Raw genomic sequence first — 21,498 nt, forward strand, 5'->3', positions numbered from 1 at the left:
ATGGGGCGGGGCAGCGGCAGGACCTGTCTGTCTGCCCCACCCCGCGGCTGCATCACCCCGGCCCCGCCCAACCCCACGGCAGCCCTGCCAAATAGTGAGCTGGCCCAGCCCAGCCCTGCCCTGCGGCCCCCCCACTCCCTTGCCAAATAGTGATCCGCCCCACAGGTGCCCCCTGGCCCAATAGCGAGCCGCGCCTGCCAAATAGTGAGCCCTGCCTGCCCCGGGGTAAGCCCCGCCCCCTAGGGCCCCCTTGCCAAATAGTGAGCCATCCCTGCCCTGGGGTAAGCCCCACCCCCTAGGGCCCCCTTGCCAAATAGTGAGCTCTAGCCCTGCCCCGTAGTTCACCTGCCAGTGACCCCAATTCCCCATGCCAAATAGTGAGACCTTGCCCCACCCGATGGGACCCCCTGCCACATAGTGAGCCATTGCTCACCCCATGGGACCCCCCTGCCACATAGTGAGCCATTGCTCACCCCATGGGACCCCCTGCCACATAGTGAGCCATTGCCCCACCCCATGGGACCCCCCGCCACATAGTGAGCCATTGCTCACCCCATGGGACCCCCCTGCCACATAGTGAGCCATTACCCCACCCCATGGGACCCCCTGCCACATAGTGAGCCATTGCTCATCCCATGGGACCCCCCTGCCACATAGTGAGCCATTGCTCACCCAATGGGACCCCCTGCCACATAGTGAGCCATTGCTCACCCCATGGGACCCCCTGCCACATAGTGAGCCATTACCCCACCCCATGGGACCCCCCGCCACATAGTGAGCCATTGCTCACCCCATGGGACCCCCCCTGCCACATAGTGAGCCATTGCTCACCCCATGGGACCCCCCTGCCACATAGTGAGCCATTACCCCACCCCATGGGACCCCCCTGCCACATAGTGAGCCATTGCTCACCCCATGGGACCCCCTGCCACACAGTGAGCCATTACCCCACCCCATGGGACCCCCTGCCACATAGTGAGCCATTACCCCACCCCATGGGACCCCCTGCCACATAGTGAGCCATTGCTCACCCCATGGGACCCCCTGCCACATAGTGAGCCATTGCTCACCCCATGGGACCCCCCTGCCACATAGTGAGCCATTACCCCACCCCATGGGAACCCCCTGCCACATAGTGAGCCATTGCTCTCCGCATGGGACCCCCTGCCACATAGTGAGCCATTACCCCACCCCATGGGACCCCCCCTGCCACATAGTGAGCCATTGCCCCACCCCATGGGACCCCCTGCCACATAGTGAGCCATTGCTCACCCCATGGGACCCCCTGCCACATAGTGAGCTATTGCCTCACCCCATGGGACCCCCTGCCACATAGTGAGCCATTACCCCACCCCATGGGACCCCCTGCCACATAGTGAGCCATTGCTCACCCCATGGGACCCCCTGCCACTTAGTGAGCCATTGCTCACCCCATGGGACCCCCTGCCACATAGTGAGCCATTGCCCCACCCCATGGGACCCCCCTGCCACATAGTGAGCCATTGCCCCACCCCATGGGACCCCCTGCCACATAGTGAGCCATTGCTCACCCCATGGGACCCCCTGCCACATAGTGAGCCATTGCTCACCCCATGGGACCCCCTGCCACATAGTGAGCCATTGCTCTCCGCATGGGACCCCCTGCCACTTAGTGAGCCATTGCTCACCCCATGGGACCCCCTGCCACATAGTGAGCCATTACTCCACCCCATGGGACCCCCCCTGCCACATAGTGAGCCATTACCCCACCCCATGGGACCCCCTGCCACATAGTGAGCCATTGCCCCACCCCATGGGACCCCCTGCCATATAGTGAGCCATTGCTCACCCCATGGGACCCCCTGCCACATAGTGAGCCATTACCCCACCCCATGGGACCCCCCTGCCACATAGTGAGCCATTACCCCACCCCATGGGACCCCCTGCCACATAGTGAGCCATTGCTCTCCGCATGGGACTCCCTGCCACTTAGTGAGCCATTGCTCACCCCATGGGACCCCCTGCCACATAGTGAGCCATTACCCCACCCCATGGCACCCCCCTGCCACATAGTGAGCCATTGCTCACCCCATGGGACCCCCTGCCACATAGTGAGCCATTACCCCACCCCATGGGACCCCCTGCCACATAGTGAGCCATTGCCCCACCCCATGGGACCCCCTGCCACATAGTGAGCCATTGCTCACCCCATGGGACCCCCTGCCACATAGTGAGCCATTACCCCACCCCATGGGACCCCCCTGCCACATAGTGAGCCATTACCCCACCCCATGGGACCCCCTGCCACATAGTGAGCCATAGCTCATCCCATGGGACCTCCTGCCACATAGTGAGCCATTGCTCACCCCATGGGACCTCCTGCCACATAGTGAGCCCTTACCCCACCCCATGGGACCCCCCTGCCACATAGTGAGCCATTGCTCACCCCATGGGACCCCCCTGCCACATAGTGAGCCATTGCTCACCCCATGGGACCCCCCTGCCACATAGTGAGCCATTACCCCACCCCATGGGACCCCCCTGCCACATAGTGAGCCATTGCTCACCCCATGGGACCCCCTGCCACATAGTGAGCTATTGCTCACCCCATGGGACCCCCCTGCCACATAGTGAGCCATTACCCCACCCCATGGGACCCCCCTGCCACATAGTGAGCCATTGCTCACGCCATGGGACCCCCTGCCACATAGTGAGCCATTGCCTCACCCCATGGGACCCCCCTGCCACATAGTGAGCCATTGCTCACCCCATGGGACCCCCTGCCACATAGTGAGCCATTGCCCCACCCCATGGGCCCCCCCCCGCCACATAGTGAGCCATTACCCCACCCCATGGGCCCCCCCCCGCCACATAGTGATCCCGGGAGGGGCAGAGGGAGTGCTTGCCTGGACACCCTTCCCCTCCAAGGTGTGGGGCAATAAGGGGGCGTGGTCTGCCTGTGCCCCGCCCCTTCCTCTCAAGGTCACGCCCCTTTCCCCTGATCTACCAGCGCCAGTGAGTGCGGGGCATTGGGAGTGCTGGGAACCACTGGGAGGTACTGGGGACACTGGGGTGACTGGGAGAGGGGATCGGGGGCACTGGGATGGCTGGAAGGGGAAACTGGGAGGAGTGGGAGGCCAGGGAGGGGGGAACTGGATTTACTGGGAGCACTGGGAGGGAGTTACTGGGCAAACTGGGAGCATTGGGAGGGGTTAGTAGGGTTACTGGGAAGACTGGGAGGACCCACACGGGTTACTGGGAGGACTGGGGACTTGCTGGGACCAGTGGGAGGGAATAACTGGAGCTACTGGGACCACTGGGAGGGGGTTACCGGGCAAGCTGGGAGCACTGGGAGAGGTCAATAGAGTTACTGAAAGGTCTGGGAGGACTGGGGGGTACTGGGACCCCAGGGAGGGGGTTACTGGGGGGACTGGGAGGGGGGTACTGGGCAAACTGGGAGCACTGGGAGGGGTCAGTAGACTTACTGAGGACACAGAGGGGGTTACTGGGATTACGGGGAAGGGGTTACTGGGAAGACTCTGAGGGGCTTATTGAGGACGCTGGGAGCACTGGGAGGGGGTTACTGGGAGCGCTGAGGTGACTGGGTGGGGGCAAACAGTGGCACTGGGCCGACTGGGAGCACTGGGAGGGGGTTACTGGAAGCACTAGGGGGGTAACTGGAAGCACTGGGGTTACTGGGAGCACTGGGAGGGGGTTACTGGAAGCACTAGGGGGGTAACTGGAAGCGCTGGGGTTACTGGGAGCACTGGGAGGGTGTAACTGGGGTTACTGGAAGCGCTGGGAGGGGCCAACTGGGAGCACTGTGGTTTCCGAGAGCACTGGGAGGGGGTCACTGGGCTTACTGGGAGCACTTGGGGGGGAGTTACTGGGAGCAGTGGGAGCACTGAAGGGGGGAACTGGGCAGACTGGGGGAACTGGTCGGGCTGGGAGCACTCCCGGACGCTGGGTCCCCGCCGCGGCGGGGGAGGAGGCGGGGGGGGAGCTGCTCGGGCAGGCCCGGACGCCCGGGTCCCTCCGGCGCCAGGCTCGGGCGGGGCACTGGGAAGGACTGGGAGGGAACTGGGCCGTACTGGGAGCCTGGGAGGGCTTACTGGGCTGTACCGGGGGGGGACCAGGAGGTTACTGGGTTGTACTGGGAGCCTGGGAGAGGTTATGGGGCTCAACTGGGAGGAACTGGGCCGTTTGGGCATACTGGGAAGGGCTTGATGGCTTTGGTCGGTCATTCTAGAAGCTCTTACTGGTGTGTGGTGGTCCGCTTTACTGGTTTCTGATGGCTTATACTGGTCCGCATCAGTTTGTATGGCTTTATACTGCTCCATCCCCGTCTTACTGGTCATACTGGGAAGGGTCTGGAGGCTTTAGTGGCCCATTCTGGAAGGTCTTACTGGCCTGTGGTGGTCCGTACTGGTTTCTGCTGTCTTACTCTGCTCTGTGCGGGCATTTACTGGTCCATACTGGTCTCTAGTGAACTATACTGGGCCATACTGGTCTTACTGGTTGCACCAGAAAAGGTCTGGAGGCTTTAACGGGCCATTCTGGAAGGTCTTAGGGGTTCGTGGTGGTTCCTACTGGTTTCTGCAGTCTTCTACTGGTTCATGCTGGTCTTTATGGGTCCATCCTGGTCTTTAATGACCTGTACCGGTCCGTACTGGTCTTACTGGGAAGGGTCTGGAGGCATTAACGGGCCATTCTGAAAGGTCTTACCAATTTGTGGTGGTTCCTACTGGTTTCTGCAGTCTTCTACTGGTCCATGCTGGTCTTTATGGGTCCATCCTGGTCTTTAATGACCTGTACCGGTCCGTACTGGTCTTACTGGGAAGGGTCTGGAGGCATTAACGGGCCATTCTGAAAGGTCTTACCAATTTGTGGTGGTTCCTACTGGTTTCTGCAGTCTTCTACTGGTCCATGCTGGTCTTCATGGGTCCATCCTGGTCTTTAATGACCTGTACCGGTCCGTACTGGTCTTACTGGGAAGGGTCTGGAGGCATTAACGGGCCATTCTGAAAGGTCTTACCAATTTGTGGTGGTTCCTACTGGTTTCTGCAGTCTTCTACTGGTCCATGCTGGTCTTCATGGGTCCATCCTGGTCTTTAATGACCTGTACCGGTCCGTACTGGTCTTACTGGTCATACTGGGAAGGGTCTGGAGGCATTAACAGGCCATTCCAGAAGATCTTACTGGTCTGTGGTGACCCGTACCGCTTCCTACTGTCTGCCGGTGGTCTGTACTGGTCCAAACTGGTCTCCCCGGTGCCCCGCAGGCGATGCCGGACGCTGACCCCCGCCTGGACCCGGGCCGCTGGGCGGCCGCCAGCTTCCGCCCGCGGGGGGCACCCCCTGCCCCCGCCCCCCGCCCCCGCCGGGGCTTCTGGCGGCGCCTGGGCGGCTGCTGCGGCTGCTGCGGCTGCTGCCGCCGGGGCACCGAGGACTGGGAGCCCCCCCCCGGCGAGATCCCGGGGCGCCGCCCCCCCCAGCCCCTGCGGCCCGGTCAGTGCCAGGGCGGGGGGGGGGCAACGGTGGCGGTTTCGGGGCTCCCTGGGGGGGGAAAGGGCGGTTTTGGGGCTCCCCGGGAGGAAAAAGGGCGGTTTCGGGGCTCCCCAGGAGGAAAAAGGGCGGTTTCGGGACACCCCGGGAGGAGAAAGGGTGGTTTTGGGGCTCCCCGGGGGAAGAAAGGGCGGTTTCAGGGTTCCCCAGGAGGAAAAAGGGCGGTTTCGGGGCTCCCTGGGAGGAAAAAGGGCGGTTTTGGGGCACCGTGGGAGGAAAAAGGGCGGTTTTGGGGCACCCCAGGAGGAAAAAGGGCGGTTTCGGGGCTCCCCGGGAGGAGAAAGGGCGGTTTCGGGGCTCCCCAGGAGGAAAAAGGGCGGTTTCGGGGCTCCCTGGGGGGAGAAAGGGCGGTTTGGGGGCTCCCCGGGAGGAGAAAGGGCGGTTTCGGGGCTCCCCGGGAGGAAAAAGGGCGGTTTTGGGGCTCCCCGGGAGGAAAAAGGGCGGTTTCGGGGCTCCCCAGGAGGAAAAAGGGCGGTTTCGGGGCTCCCCAGGAGGAAAAAGGGCGGTTTCGGGGCTCCCTGGGAGGAAAAAGGGCAGTTTCGGGGCTCCCCGGGGGAAGAAAGGGCGGTTTTGGGGCTCCTCGGGAGGAGAAAGGGCGGTTTTGGGGCATCCAGGGAGGAAAAAGGGCGGTTTCGGGGCACCCCGGGAGGAAAAAGGGCGGTTTCGGGGCTCCCCGGGGGAAGAAAGGGCGGTTTCAGGGTTCCCCGGGAGGAGAAAGGGCGGTTTCGGGGCTCCCCAGGAGGAAAAAGGGCGGTTTTGGGGCATCCAGGGAGGAAAAAGGGCGGTTTCGGGGCTCCCCGGGAGGAAAAAGGGCGGTTTCGGGGCTCCCCGGGAGGAGAAACAGGGGGGTTGGGGTTCCCGGGGGGGGAAGGGTGGTTTCAGGGCTCCCTGGGGGGGTTTCGGGGCTCCCCCCCAGCAGATCAGGAGTGGGGAGGGGGTGTCCTCCCCTCTGCCCCCTCCCCTCTCTCCGCCCGTCCCCATTTTGGGGCCAAAAGCGCCAGTTTGGGGCCGTTTCCAGGCTCCCGTGGGGCAGGAAAGGCAGTTTCAAGGCCCCCCCCCCCGAGCTGCTTCTCAGGGTTTCGTGCCCCCCCCCCCCCAAGGGTTTTGGGGTCCCCTCTCCTATCGCCCCCCCGCCCCATCCCCCCGCTCCCAATTTGGGTCCAAAACTGCCCAGTTTGGGCCATTCCCAAGGCTGGGGGCGGGGGGTAAATGACGGTTTCCAGGCCCCCCCCGAGGGGTTTTTGGGGCCGTTAGGGGGGTTCCGGGGGTGGGATCGGCGCCGGGTTTTCACCGCCTCCCCCCCCCCCCAGGCCTGTTGGCGCCCCGGGGGCTGGTGGTGGGCTCCTCGGCCAATCGGATCGCTCACCACACCTCCGAATTCGCCTGCCCGCGGCTGGTGGTGCGGCGGGGGCAGCCCTTCGACCTGCGCGTCCTCCTGCCCCGCCCCTTCGACCCCGCCGACGACGCCCTCTGCGTGGAGCTCACCCTCGGTGGGGGCCGGCGGGGATTCGGGGGGGGGGGCGGGGGGGGCGATTGTGGCGCAATAGGGGCTGGTGACATCACCCAGGGCTGGTGACATCACCCAGGGCACGGTGATGTCACCCAGGAGGGGTAACGACGTCGCCCAGGCTGCCACGCCCGCGCCCAGGGTGCCCTCGGCCTCGCCCCTCCACCCCTGCCGGGGGGGGGGGGGGGGGCACGATGGTATCGCCCAGGGCGTGACGACCTCACCTGCCCAGGTGGTGACCTCATGCCGGGGGCGATGATGTCACCCCGCAGGCCCCAACCCGCAGGTGGCAAAGGGTACCCACGTCCTCATCCCATTGGGCCAAACCTCGGCCACCGGTTGGACGGCAGAGGAAGAGGAGATAGAAGAAGGGGCGGAGCGTCCCGGTGGCCCCGCCCTCAACCTCTGCCTCACGGCCCCGCCCGACGCTCCCATTGGCCGCTACCGCCTCAGCATCAAGACCCGCACGGGGGCGGGGGAGTACGCGGCCCCCTTCGACGACACCAACGACTTCATCCTCCTCTTCAACCCCTGGTGCCCCGGTGAGCCCCCCCCCGGGTTCTGGCGGTTTCGGGGCTCCCCGGGGTGAGATTTGGCGGTTTCGGGGCTCCCCGGGGTGAGATTTGGCGGTTTTGGGGCTCCCCAGCGCAAGATTTGGCGGTCTCGGGGCTCCCCCTGGTGAGATTTGGTGGTTTTGGGGCTCCCTGGGGTGAGATTCGGCGGTTTTGGGGCTCCCCGGGGTGAGATTTGGCGGTTTCGGGGCTCCCCGGGGTGAGATTTGGTGGTTTTGGGGCTCCCCCTGGTGAGATTTGGCGGTTTTGGGCCTCCCCGCGGTGAGATTTGGCGGTTTCGGGGCTCCCCCGGGTGAGATTTGGCAGTTTTGGGGCTCCCCCTGGTGAGATTTGGCGGTTTTGGGGCTCCCCCGGGTGAGATTTGGCGGTTTTGGGGCTCCCCAGCGCAAGATTTGGCAGTTTCGGGGCTCCCCCGGGTGAGATTTGGCGGTTTCGGGGCTCCCCGGGGTGAGATTTGGCAGTTTCGGGGCTCCCCCGGGTGAGATTTGGCGGTTTCGGGGCTCCCCGGGTGAGATTTGGCGGTTTCGGGGCTCCCCGGGTGAGATTTGGCGGTTTCGGGCTCCCCAGCGCAAGATTTGGCAGTTTCGGGGCTCCCCGGGGTGAGATTTGGAGGTTTTGGGGCTCCCCCTGGTGAGATTTGGCAGTTTCGGGGCTCCCCGGGTGAGATTTGGCGGTTTTGGGGCTCCCCCGGGTGAGATTTGGCGGTTTTGGGGCTCCCCCTGGTGAGATTTGGCAGTTTCGGGGCTCCCCCTGGTGAGATTTGGCGGTTTCGGGCTCCCCCGGGTGAGATTTGGCGGTTTCGGGGCTCCCCGGGGTGAGATTTGGCGGTTTCGGGCTCCCCCGGGTGAGATTTGGCGGTTTCGGGGCTCCCCAGCGCAAGATTGGCAGTTTCGGGGCTCCCCGGGGTGAGATTTGGTGGTTTTGGGGCTCCCCCTGGTGAGATTTGGCAGTTTCGGGGCTCCCCCGGGTGAGATTTGGCGGTTTTGGGGCTCCCCCGGGTGAGATTTGGCGGTTTTGGGGCTCCCCCTGGTGAGATTTGGCAGTTTCGGGGCTCCCCCGGGTGAGATTTGGCGGTTTCGGGGCTCCCCCGGGTGAGATTTGGCGGTTTTGGGGCTCCCCGGGGTGAGATTCGGCGGTTTTGGGGCTCCCCGGGTGAGATTTGGCGGTTTTGGGCTCCCCCTGGTGAGATTTGGCAGTTTCGGGGCTCCCCGGGGTGAGATTTGGCGGTTTTGGGGCTCCCCCGGGTGAGATTTGGCGGTTTTGGGGCTCCCCAGCGCAAGATTTGGCGGTTTCGGGGCTCCCCACTCTCAGTTTGGCAGTTGAGGGGGCTCTAGGGGGTGGGATTTGAGACCCCTCCCCCCACCTTAGCGGTTTCGGGGACCCCCATGATGATTTTGGGGACCCCCCCGTGATTTCGGGGCGCCCCCCCCGGCAGATGACCACGTCTACATGGAGAAAACGAGCGACCTTAACGAGTACGTCCTTAACGAGACGGGGCGCATCTTCTACGGCACCGAGGACCAGATCGCCGAGCGCTCCTGGAACTACGGGCAGGTACCCCAAAAACGGGGGGGGGCACCCCAAAAAACAGGGACCCCAAGAAACTCCCAAAGTGGGGAGACCCAAAAATCTGGGTGGGAAACGGGGCGCTGGGGACCCCTCAAAAATGCGTTGGGCACCCCAAAAGGTGGGGGACCCCCCAAAAGGTGGGGGACACCCCAAAAGGGAGGACCCTAAAAATTGGGCGATACCCAAAAAGCCATAGGGGGTCCCCAAAATCATCACGGGGGTCCCCGAAACCACCGAGGGGCGTCTCAAAACCATCACGGGTCCCCGTAACGTCTTGGGGGGGGGGACCCGAAACCGCTTTTTGCGTTTGGGAGGGGGCGGGATTTTGGGGGCCGATTTGGGAGGATTTGGGGACAGCCCTGATTTGGGGGTCCCCCAGTTCGACGCGGGGGTGCTGGAGGCGTGTTTGTACATCCTGGACCGCCGGGGGATGCCCCACAGCGCCCGGGGGGACCCCGTCATGGTGTCCCGCGTCGTCTCCGCCATGGTGGGTTTGGGGGTGAGGCGGGGGGGGTTGAGGTGCCTGGTGGGATTTGGGGGGGTTCTGATGAGTTTTTGGGGGTTCTGTTGGGTTTTTGGGGGTTCTGTTGGGTTTTTGGGGGTTCTGATGAGGTTTTTGGGGGTTCTGTTGGGTTTTTGGGGATTCTGAGGAGTTTTTTGGGGGTTCTGTTGGGTTTTGGGGGGGTTCTGATGAGGTTTTTGGGGTTCTGTTGGGTTTTGGGGGGTTCTGATGAGTTTTTTGGGGGTTCTGTTGGGTTTTGGGGGGTTCTGATGAGGTTTTTTGAGGTTCTGTTGGGTTTAAGGGGGTTCTGATGAGGTTTTTGGGGGTTCTGTTGGGTTTTTGGGGGTTCTGATGAGTTTTTTGGGGGTTCTGTTGGGTTTTGGGGGGTTCTGATGAGTTTTTTGGGGGTTCTGATGAGTTTTTTGGGGGTTCTGTTGGGTTTTGGGGGGTTCTGATGAGTTTTTTGGGGTTCTGTTGGGTTTTGGGGAGGTTCTGATGACTTGGGGGAGGGCTGTTGGGTTTTGGGGCCTTTCCACGTGGTTTTGGGGGGTCTTTGGCCTTTGGGCTCTGAGGACATTTTGGGGGGGGCTCCCATAGGATTTTGGGGGGGGGGCGCTCCCACGACCTCGGGGCTTTGGGGTGGGTTCTGTGGGTTTTGGGGGTTCCCTTCAGATTCTTGGGGGGGTTCCGGTGGCGTTTTGGGGGGTTCCGGTGGCGTTTTGGGGCGCCTTGGGGGGGGTCCTTGGTGCTTGGACGTTTCGGGGTGCCCCAGGTGAACTCGCTGGACGACAACGGGGTGCTGGTGGGCAACTGGACGGGGGACTACGCCCAGGGCACCAACCCCTCGGCCTGGGCCGGCTCCGTCGACATCCTCCGCTCCTACCACGGCGCCGGCGCCCCCGTGCGCTACGGCCAGTGCTGGGTCTTCGCCGGCGTCATGACCACCGGTGCGTGGCCCCCAACTGGTCGATACTGGTCCGGACTGGTCCCAGCTCGGAGTAGGCTCGGGAAGGGGGTGGGAGGGTCTGGATGGCACCCGGGAAGAGGCTGGAGGGGTTACAAGGGAGAGGGGTTGGGTTTAAGGTGTCAGGTTTCGTACTGGTTTTCTACCGGTTTGCACTGGTTGATACTGGTCTGAGCTAGGTTTGTACTGGGAGGGGGTCTGGGGTGGCTGGGGAGCCCCTGGGAGTGACGCGAAGGCGGACCGGAGCCTCTGGTATGGGGATAAGTGAAGCCTGAAATGTATTCTTGGTACTGGTTTGCGCTGGTTTATACTGGTTCGACCCAGTTACAGACTGGTTTGTACTGGGAGGGGGTCCAGGGTGCCCTGGGAGTCACTGGAAGGCAAATGGGAGCCTCTCGCGGGGAGCCAAGTCAACCCCGAGAGATACGCTTGGATAACGGCTTGTACTGGTCTGTCCTGGTCTGTACTGGTTCTTACTGGTTTGTACTGGTGCCCCCAGTGCTGCGGTGCCTGGGCCTCCCCACCCGCACCGTCACCAACTACAACTCGGCCCACGACACCGACGTCTCCCTCACCACCGACATCTACTTCGACGAGAACATGCGGCCCCTGGAGCGCCTCAACACTGACTCCGTCTGGTACTGGTTTATACTGGTTTATACTGGTTTGGGACAGGAGTCACCGGGAAAGGGGTGCCGGCAGGTGGTCCGGGGGCTGTGGGGGCGAGAACAGCTGATGTCAGGGCTGGGAGGCTCATCCTCGGCCATTCTGGTGCGTACTGGTTTATACTGGCGTGTAGCGGTTTATGTTGGGCTGTACTGGTCCATACTGGTTTATACTGGGCTGCGCAGGAACTTCCACGTGTGGAACGACTGCTGGATGAAGCGCCCCGACCTCCCCGACGGCTACGACGGGTGGCAGGTCGTTGACGCCACCCCCCAGGAGACCAGCAGCGGTACTGGTTTATACTGGTCTATACGGGGAGGCGCTGGGAGGAGGCCTGGGGGTGGGCGGTTTGTGGCCAATGGGAGAGGGAAGAGCCACCACAGGGGCTTGGTGGCTCGTAGTAGCCCATACTGGTCCTTACTGGTTTATACTGGTCCTTACTGGTTTATACTGGTAACGCCCCCCAGGGCTGTTCTGCTGCGGGCCGTGCTCGGTGACGGCGGTGAAGAACGGCGAGGTCTTCCTCAAGTACGACACCCCCTTCGTCTTCTCTGAGGTAGGGGGCGGGGCTCATGGGGCGTGGCGCTGGCGGGCGTGGCCTATGCTAACGAGGGGGCGTGTCCGCAGGTGAACAGCGACAAGGTCTATTGGCAGCGGCAGCCCAACGGCGCCTTCGCCGTGGTGCACGTGGAGGAAGGCGCCATCGGGCGCCGCATCAGCACCCTGGGGGCGGGGTCCGGCGCCCGGTTGGACATCACCCACCAGTACAAGCACCCCGAGGGTGAGGCCCCGCCCCCCCGCGACCCTTGACCCCACCTAGGCCCCAAGTGCTCATCCGTGACCCCTTGACCCACCCCCCTGGCCTGTTGGCCCCGCCCCATGACCTGTGTCCCCGACGCCGGGACCACGCCCCAGCCCCCCCGACCTCGCCGTTCTTCACCCCCTGACCCCACGGCCTGGTGACCCAAGACCCCCGACCTTTGACCCCGACCCAACGACCCCTGACCTTTGACCCCCAAACCTGCCCCCCCTTGACCCCAAGACCCCGTTGACCCGGGATCCAACCCATGACCCCGTGTCCCCGCCCCCGACCCTTGACCCAGTGACCCCCAGCCTCAACCCTTGACCCCCCCATGCCCCTGACCCCTGACCTTTGACCCTGACCCAAAAAAAAACCCCTTGACCTCAAGACCCCGTTGACCCAAGACCCAAGAAGCCAACCTGTGCCCCCGTGTCCCTGACCCCCGACCCCTGACCTTTGACCCAACGCCCCCCGGCTTCACCCCTCACCCCCCGGTGCCCCCTGCCCCCCGCCCTTTGACCCCTGACCCAACAACCCCCCCAACCCCCACCTTGACCCCAAGACCCCGTTGACCCAAGACCCAACCCGTGCCCCCGCCCCCTGACCCCGCCCCCTGACCCCCGACCTTTGACCCAACGCCCCCGGCTTCACCCCCCGCCCCCGGCGCCCCCCGCCCTTTGCCCCCCGACCCAACAACCCCTCCCCTTTGCCCCCCAACCCCCCCTTGACCCCAAGACCCCGTTGACCCAAGACCCAAGACCCAACCCATGCCCCCGCCCCCTGACCCCGCCCCCCGCCCCCTGACCCCCACCCCTTGACCCAACGCCCCCGGCTTCACCCCCCGCCCCCCGCCCCCCGCCCCCGCCCTTTCCCCCCAGGCTCGGAGGAGGAGCGCCGCGCCGTCTCCACCGCCACCTCCCACGGCTCCCGCCCCCGCAGCCAGGGGACCCCCTCGACGGGGGAGGTGACGGTGACGGTGGGGGCGGGGCCGGCGGTGGCGGGGGCGGAGCTGGAGCTGCGGGCGGTGGCCCGGAACGAGGGCCTGGAGCCGCGGACGCTGCGCCTGCGCCTGGCGCTCTGCGCCCTGCGCTACACCGGGGTCGCGGCCGCCCCCTTCCGCCAGGAGCAGCACCGGCGCGCGGTGCCGCCGGGGCAGGGTGAGGCGCGGCCACCGCGGGGCCACCACGGGGCCACCACGGGGCCGCCACGGGGCCGCCACGGGGCCGCCACGCGGGGCGGGGTCCCCCGGGCCCCTCGGGTCCCTGACGTCCCCCGCGGCCCCCAGAGGAGACGGTGAGGATGACGGTGGCCTACGCCGAGTACGGGCCCCACCTGGGGGACCAGGACACCCTGAAGCTGACGGTGGCCGGAGCCGTGGAGGAGACGGGGCAAGTGGTGGCCAAGGAGCTGCGGGTCCGGCTGCACACCCCCGAGCTCACCCTGACGGTAGGGTCCCCCCCCCAGCCCCGGGGTCCCCCCCTGGACCCCAAGGTCCCCCCCAAACCCTGGGGTCCCCCCCAGAACCCTGGGTTCCCCCCCCCGTCCTCCTCAGGACCTCCAGGAGCTTGGGTCCTCCATGGTGGGGCTGGGGTTCCTGGGTGGTGGGCGCTCTCCATGGTGGTGGGATGGAGAGGAGGTGGGTGCCCCCCAAGGCCGGGTGCCCCCCGACACCAGGGTCCCCCCCTGGACCCCGGGGTCCCCCCCAGAACCCCAAGGTCCCCCCCCCGTCCTCCTCAGGACCTCCAGGAGCTTGGGTCCTCCATGGTGGGGCCGGGGTTCCTGGGTGGTGGGCGCTCTCCATGGTGGTGGGATGGAGAGGAGGTGGGTGCCCCCCAACACCGGGTGCTCCCCGACACCAGGGTCCCCCCCTGGACCCTGGGGTCCCCCCCCCGTCCTCCTCAGGCCCTCCAGGAGCTTGGGTCCTCCATGGTGGGGCCGGGGTTCCTGGGTGGTGGGTGCTCTCCATGGTGGTGGGATGGAGAGGAGGTGGGTGCCCCCCAACACCGGGTGCCCCCCGACACCAGGGTCCCCCCCAGAACCCTGGGGTCCCCCCCATCCTCCTCAGGACCTCCAGGAGCTTGGGTCCTCCATGGTGGGGCCGGGGTTCCTGGGCGGCGGGCGCTCCCCGTGGTGGCGGGGCGGGGGAGGGGCGGGTGCCCCCCACCCACGGGCGGGGTCCCCTCTCTCGGCAGCTGCTGGCGCCGGCGGTGGTGGGGGAGGAGGCGCCGGTGCAGGTCGTCTTCCAGAACCCCCTGCCCCAGCCCCTCAGCGGGGCCACCCTGCGCATGGAGGGGGCCGGGCTCTCCTGCCCCAAGCCCTTCCCCATGGGGTGAGCGGGGGCCGGGGGTTTGGGGGGGACCCGGGGGTTTGGGGGGTCCCGGGGGGACTCGGGGGGCTGGGGGGTTTGGGGGGGACCTGGGGGGTTGGGGGGTCCCGGGGGGACCCGGGGGGCTGGGGGGGGCCAGGGGGGTTGGGGGGTCCCGGGGGGACCCGGGGGGTTGGGGGGTTTGGGGGGGACCCGGGGGGCTGGGGGGTCCGGGGGGGACCCGGGGGTTTGGGGGGTCCCGGGGGGCCGGGGGGGTCCCGGGGGGCCAGGGGGGTTGGGGGGACCTGGGGGTTTGGGGGGTCCCGGGCGGACCCAGGGGGCTGGGGGGTTTGGGGGGTCCCCGGGGGGTTGGGGGGTCCCGGGGGGCTGGGGGGTCCCGGGGGGCTGGGGGGCACCCAGGGAGTCTGGGAGGGGGGCACCCAGGCATTTTGGGGGCACCCAGGTATTTGGGGGGGACCCAGGGGGCTGGGGGGACCCCAGAGATTTAGGGGGGACCCAGGCGGCCGGGGAGGGGGGTCCCCAGGGGTTTGGGGGGTCCCCAGGGGTCTGGGGGGGACCCAGGGGTCTGGGGGGTCCCCAAGAGCCCGCGGGGGGGGGGGGGGTCCAGGGGTGCCGGTGGGACCCCAAATCCTGGGGTGGGGTGGGGGGGTCGAGAGGGGCCCCGGGTGGGGGGTGGGTGGGGGGTGGGTGGGGGCTCCCCCGTGACCCCGCGCGCCCCCGCAGGTCGGTGGGGGCGGGGCAGACGGTGCGGCTGCGCCAGGCCGTGGTCCCCCTGCGCCCGGGGCGCCGGCGCCTGGTGGCGGCTCTGGAGAGCCCCCAGCTCGGGCCCCTCCACGGCGCCCTCCAGTTCGACGCGGCCCCCGCCCCCGCCGGGAGCACTGGGAGCTCTGGGAGCCCTCCCCGGCGCCCGCCCCGCGTCCGGCGTCGCCGGCCGGCTCCCGCCGGGAGCACCGGGGGGTGACGGGGGGCACTGGGAGGGCGGGGAGGGGGGACTGGGGGCACTGGGAGGGTGACGGGGGGCACTGGGAGGGCGACGGGGGGCACTGGGAGGGCGGGGAGGGGGGACTGGGGGCACTGGGAGGGTGACTGGAGCACTGGGAGGGTGACTGGGAGCACTGGGACGGCGACTGGGAGGGTGCGGAGGGGGTACTGGGAGCACTGGGAGGGTGACTGGGAGCACTGGGACAGCGACTGGGAGGGTGGGGAGGGGGTACTGGGAGCACTGGGAGGGTGACTGGGAGCACTGGGACGGCGACTGGGAGGGTGGGGAGGGGGTACTGGGAGCACTGGGAGGGTGACTGGGAGCACTGGGACGGCAACTGGGAGGGTGGGGAGGGGGTACTGGGAGCACCAGGACGGCAACTGGGAGCACTGGGAGGGTGGGGAGGGGGTACTGGGAGCACTGGGAACGCGACTGGGAGCACTGGGAGGGCAATTGGGGGCACTGGGAGGGCATGGAGGGGGTACTGGGAGCACTGGGCGGGTGACTGGGGGCACTGGGCCCACTTTCGGGCTCTACTGGGAGCACTGGGAGGGGTTACTGGGGGTAGCAGGAAGGTGACTGGGAGCACTGGGAGGAGGTTTGGGGGGCACTGGGAACACGGGAACAAGTTTTGGGGTATACTGGGCGCACTGGGAGGGGTTACTGGGAGGAACGGAACCAGGTTTGGGGTGTACTGGGAGCACATTCGGGCCCTACTGGGAGCACTGGGAGGAGCCGGGTGGGGTCACTGGGAGAGCCCCGCCCCTCCCAGTGCCCCCAGTTTGGCCCCACCCGCTCCCAGTTTCCCCTGTTTTGCCCCAAACTGCCCCTGTGACGTCATCGAGCCGCTCCCCCCCCACATGACGTCACCCCCACCCGTCCCCGACCCCGTCACGTCATCAATAAACCCCTGTGATGAAACAACGGCTCCGTGACGTCGCTGGGGGGGGTGGTGCCGCGCGGGGGGGAGGCAGGGCGGGGGAAGTGACGTCACAAAAGGGCGGGGAGAGCGCGTGGCGATTGGTCGCGGCGCCGGCCAATGGGGAGTGCGGGGGGGGGGCGGGGGCGGGACCAGGGCTTTAACGCGCGGCTCGCCGGCGCGCTGACGTCACTTCCGGCGCGGCGGGCACGCGGAGCCGCCGCCGCGTTCCCGGTGCCGGCGGTGCCGCCGCGTGTCCCCCCCCCCAACCCCCGCCCGGAAGTGACGAAACCGCCCCTCGCCCCGCGCACCATGGGCGGAAGTGACGTCAGGTGAGCGGAGCGTGCGGGGGGGGAGGGTGGGGAGCGGGCGGGGGCGGGGCGGGGCTTCGGGCTGCGGCGCTTCCGGGTCGGGGGCGAGGCCGGGGCGGGGCTTGGGGTGGGCGGGACGATGCGTCAGGGGGTGTGGCTGGAGAGGGGTGAAGCGCTGGGGGCGGAGCTAGGGGGCTGTGGGTGTGGCTTGGGGCGGGGCTACGGAGCTGTGGGAGTGGCTACGGGCTTGGGGCGGGGCTACAGAGCTGTGGGTGTGGCTTTGGGGTGGAGCTATGGAGCTGTGGGTGTGGGTACGGGCTTGGGGCGGGGCTACGGAGCTGTGGGTGTGGCTTGGGGCGTGGTTATAGACCTGTGGGTGTGGCTATGGGCTTGGGGCGGGGCTACAGAGCTGTGGGTGTGGCTACGGCTTGGGGTGGGGCTACAGGGGTGTGAGTGCGGGCTTGGGGGCGTGGCTACAGAGCTTTGGGTGTGGCTACAGGCGTGGGGGTGTGGCTACAGAGCTGTGGGTGTGGCTACAGGCGTGGGGGCGTGGCTACGGAGCTGTGGGTGTGGGTACAGGCTTGGGGCGTGGCTACGGAGCTGTGGGTGTGGCTTGGGGCGTGGTTATAGAGCTGTGGGTGTGGCTACGGGCTTGGGGTGGGGCTACAGGGGTGTGAGTGCAGGCTTGGGGCGTGGCTACGGAGCTGTGGGTGTGGCTACGGGCCTGGGGGCTGGGTTTATCCGGCGGGGGCGGGGCCTCCCACTGACCCCGCCCCCCCGCCGTCAGCCCCAGCGTGGCCCTGCGGGTGGCGCTGGCAGGGGCGTGGCACGTGGTGCGTGGGCGGAGCCTGGGCCAGTTCCCGCGGGTGCTGGGGCTGCTGGAGGCCGTGGGGCGGGCGGCGCCCGGCGCCCTCCGCTTCCGACACAGCGCCCGCCTGCGCCTCGGCCTGCAGGCCGCCGTGAGTACCCCTCCCAGCATGCCCCGGGGCGCCCGGCGCCGCCGCCGCCCCGCCCTGCCGCCCCGCGGGCTCCCAAGATGGCCGCAGCCCCGCCCACCTCTCTCTGGGCCTTCCAAGGTGGCTGCCAGGCTGCCTCCGCCTGCCAAGATGGCGGCCACCTTCCCATCATGCCCCGGGGCTGGTGGCCATCTTGCCAGGGCCGGCGGCCATCTTCCCATCATGCCCCGGGGCTGGCGGCCATCTTGCCAGGGCTGGCGGCCATCTTCCCATCATGCCCCAGGGCTGGCGGCCATCTTGCCAGGGCCGGCAGCCATCTTCCCATTATGCCCCGGGGCTGGCGGCCATCTTCCCATCATGCCCCGGGGCTGGCGGCCATCTTGCCAGGGCTGGCGGCCACCTTCCCATCATGCCCCGGGGCTGGCGGCCATCTTCCCATCATGCCCCAGGGCTGGCGGCCATCTTGCCAGGGCCGGCAGCCATCTTCCCATCATGCCCCGGGGCTGGCAGCCATCTTCCTATCATGCCCCGGGGCTGGCGGACATCTTCCCATCATGCCCCGGGGCTGGCGGCCATCTTGCCAGGGCCGGCAGCCATCTTCCCATCATGCCCCGGGGCTGGCAGCCATCTTCCTATCATGCCCCGGGGCTGGCAGCCATCTTCCCATCATGCCCCGGGGCTGGCGGCCATCTTGCCAGGGCCGGCAGCCATCTTCCCATCATGCCCCGGGGCTGGCGGCCATCTTGCCAGGGTTCCCCCCGCCGGCAGCCATCCTCCCACGGCTGGCGGCCATCTTGCCATGCTCCCCCCTCCCCTCCCCCGCCCCCTGCCCCGCCCCCGGCGGCCATCTTCCCCCGCGCCCGGCAGGTGGTGGTGCGGATGCTGCAGGAGGCCCAGCCGGCCGGGAAGGTCTTCGACGCCATCGACTCCTTCTTCCCCGAGGGGGAGGCGCCGGCTGCCGGCCACGCCCAGGCCGTGAGTGACGGGAGGGGGGGTGGGCGGGGCGCGGGGGGACCCGGGCGTGACCTGGCCCCGCCCCGCCTGCCCCCAGACCCCCCAGGAGCTGGCGATGGTGGGGGAGGCGCAGGAGAGCTTCCGCGAGCTGGTGCTGGCGCTGCTGGCGGACCGCGGGCGGCGGGCGGCCTACCTGCAGGTGCCTCCCAGTACAGACCAGTGCCCTCCCAGTAGCCCCCCAGTGCCCTCCCGGTGCTTCCCAGTGCCTCCCGGTTCCCTCCCAGCGCCTCCCACTGCTTCCCAGTGCCTCCCAGTTCCCTCCCAGTGCCTCCCAGTACGTCCCAGTTCCCTCCCAGTGCCTCCCAGTGCCTCCCAGTACGTCCCAGTTACCTCCCAGCACCTCCCAGTGCCTCCCAGTACATACCAGTGCCCTCCCAGTAGCCCCCCAGTGCCCTCCCGGTGCTTCCCAGTGCCTCCCGGTTCCCTCCCAGCGCCTCCCACTGCTTCCCAGTGCCTCCCAGTTCCCTCCCAGTGCCTCCCAGTACGTCCCAGTTCCCTCCCAGTGTCTCCCAGTGCCTCCCAGTACATCCCAGTTACCTCCCAGCACCTCCCAGTGCCTCCCAGTACATCTCGGTTCCCTCCCGGTGCCTCCCAGTGCTTCCCAGTGCTTCCTGGTTCCCTCCCAGTGCTTCCCAGTGCCTTCCAGTTCCCTCCCAGCGCCTTCCAGTGTCTCCCACCACATTCCAGTTCCCTCCCAGTTCCCTCCCAGCGCCTCCCAGTACATCCCAGTTCCCCCCAGTGCCTCCCAGTGCCTTCCGCTGTCTCCCAGTTCCTCCCAGTGCCCTCCCAGTGCTTCCCAGTGCCTCCCAGTTCCCCGCAGCACCCCTCAGTCTGCCCAGAGTGCCCTGCCATTGCTTCCCAGTCCCTCCCAGTCCCCCCCCCAGTCCCTTCCAATGGGTCCCGGGTTCCCCGGGAGTCTGTGAGGGGGCTTCCCAGTGCCTCCCAGTTTACCCCAGTACCCCCAAATGCCTCCCAGTGCCCTCCCAGTTTGTCCCAGCGCCCCCCACATCCCTCCCAGTGCCCTCCCGTTGCCTCCCAGTGCCCCCCGCCCTTCTCCAGTCCCTCCCGACGGGTCCCGGGTGCCCCGGGGAGGGGCTCCCAGTGCCCTCCCAGTGCCTCCCAGTATCCCCAGGGCCCGGCGGAGCAGGAGTACGGGGAGCCGTTCCTGCAGGCGCTCGAGGGCCTCTTCTACGAGTACCTGCGGCGGCTGGAGAGCGCCCTGCCCCGCCCCGACGTGCAGCAGGTGGGCGGGGCCTCCGGGGGGGGCGGGGCCTCGCGGGGTGGGGCCTGTGGAGGGGGTGGGGCTTTGGGGCTGGGTGGGGCTTGGGAAGGGGGGGCTTAAATGGAGGAGGTGTGTCGCATCGAAAGGATGGGGCGGGGCTTAGGGGGAAGGGTGGGGCTTAGGGGAAGGGCGGGGCCAAGGGGTGGGGCTTAAGGGGGTGAGGCCCAGGCTTGGTCCCACCCCCTGACCCCGCCCTTTCCAGCTCCACGAGGTGGTGTGGAGCCACGCCCCTCCCGGACTCCTCCCCCGCGACCTGCCAATCCTGAGCCGCTACCTGGCTGACATGGGCCACGCCCAGTGCGGTAGGTGGGGCTTAGCGTAAGGGGCGGGGCTTAACACAAGGGTGGGTCTTAGTACCGTGGGGGTGGGCCTATGGGCAAGGGGCGGGGCTTTTTGTGGAGGGTGTGGTCTTCTGAAGCCCCGCCCAACTCCAAGCCCCGCCCCCAGGCCCCGTGCCCCGCCCCCTGACCGCTGCCGCCCCGACGCCTGAGCCGCCCACCCGGTGAGTAGCCCCGCCCCCTTCCCCCAACCCCGCCCCTTCCCCCCAATTAACCCCCCGCCCCCTTCTGGCTCCGCCCCCTCCAGCCTAAGGCCCCGCCCAGGCCTCCGCAGGCTCCGCCCTCTCAAGCGCCCGCCCTTGGGTGAGTATTGAGGGGAGGGGACTCCGGCCCCGCCCCCCCAGGGCGTCCGGGCCCCGCCCTGACCCGCCCATCCCCCGCAGACTTTGCCGATGACGTCATCAGTGACTCGGAGGACGACAGCGCCAGTCACCCGCGCCGGAGGGTGGGGGCCGGGGGCAGTCGTTAGCGGGGGTCATTAGGGGGCGGGGTCATTAGAGGTTGGGGTCATTAGGGGTTGGGGGGTAATTACGGTTGGGGGTAATTATGGGTCGGGATAATTAGGGGTTGGGGGCAATTAGGGGCCTGGGGAATAATTAGGGTTCGGAGAAATAATTACGGGTCGGGGGGGCTTAATTAGAGGTCGGGGGGGGTAATTATGGCCGGGGGGTAATTAGCAGCCGTGGGCGGGGCACTCCGGGGGGGAGGAGCCGTTAACGCCCCGTTTTATGCCCCAGGCCCGGGCCCTGCCCCTCTCCCGCCGCGCCCCGCCCTGCCCGGGTGAGTGCCCCGCCCTTAATTACCCCCTAATTACCCCTGACGTTAATTGCCCCCCCCCTTTGCCGTCCCTGAGCCACTGCCAAATAAGGAGCCACGGAGGTTCCCCCGCTGCCAGATTGTGAGCCGCGGCCCCGCCCCCCCGCCATCCCATTGGTTTGTCCCAGCCGCTCTCGCACCCCATTGGCCCCCCAGAATGGGAATGGTTCCACCCACCCCCCTCCCATTGCCCTCAATGGGGCCGTACCATGTCGGGGGGGCGGGGGAGGAGCTAAAGGGGCCAATCGGCTTTTAGGAGGGAAGGAGGCGGCCAATGGGAGCGCGGCAGTGCTGCAGAGGGGCGGTCCGCGGGGCATGATGGGATTGAGTCCCTAAACCGCTAAATTTTGGGGGTAAAACCCCCATTTTTCTGTCCGTCCGTCCGTCCCCCCCCCCCCCCGCGGTGGTGCGCTCCGGCGGTGGGGCGGG

The 21,498-nt window shown here is 67.3% G+C and overlaps 2 protein-coding genes across 2 annotated transcripts; both read left to right on the plus strand.

Annotated features, from left to right (window-relative positions):
- The first annotated feature begins 2,986 nt into the window (after positions 1–2,986).
- On the plus strand, positions 2,987–15,413 carry LOC142074603 (protein-glutamine gamma-glutamyltransferase K-like). The gene is made up of 15 exons (XM_075135317.1): positions 2,987–3,034; positions 5,261–5,486; positions 6,854–7,033; positions 7,323–7,592; positions 9,058–9,176; positions 9,571–9,678; positions 10,466–10,640; positions 11,157–11,295; positions 11,509–11,612; positions 11,791–11,879; positions 11,951–12,104; positions 13,004–13,282; positions 13,411–13,571; positions 14,318–14,454; positions 15,175–15,413. Exons 2-15 carry the CDS (start codon positions 5,264–5,266, stop codon positions 15,410–15,412), a joined length of 2,376 nt encoding a protein of 791 aa, XP_074991418.1. The 5' UTR covers positions 2,987–3,034; positions 5,261–5,263; the 3' UTR covers position 15,413.
- Positions 15,414–16,513: 1,100 nt separating this feature from the next.
- LOC142074609 (TERF1-interacting nuclear factor 2-like) lies at positions 16,514–20,436 on the plus strand. Its single transcript, XM_075135327.1, has 7 exons — positions 16,514–16,684; positions 17,451–17,622; positions 18,487–18,594; positions 18,671–18,772; positions 19,766–19,876; positions 20,118–20,217; positions 20,363–20,436. Exons 1-7 carry the CDS (start codon positions 16,665–16,667, stop codon positions 20,419–20,421), a joined length of 672 nt encoding a protein of 223 aa, XP_074991428.1. The 5' UTR covers positions 16,514–16,664; the 3' UTR covers positions 20,422–20,436.
- Positions 20,437–21,498: the final 1,062 nt, after the last annotated feature.

Source organism: Calonectris borealis, chromosome 38, assembly GCF_964195595.1.
Source record: "Calonectris borealis chromosome 38, bCalBor7.hap1.2, whole genome shotgun sequence".
NCBI classification, from domain to species: Eukaryota; Metazoa; Chordata; class Aves; order Procellariiformes; family Procellariidae; genus Calonectris; species Calonectris borealis.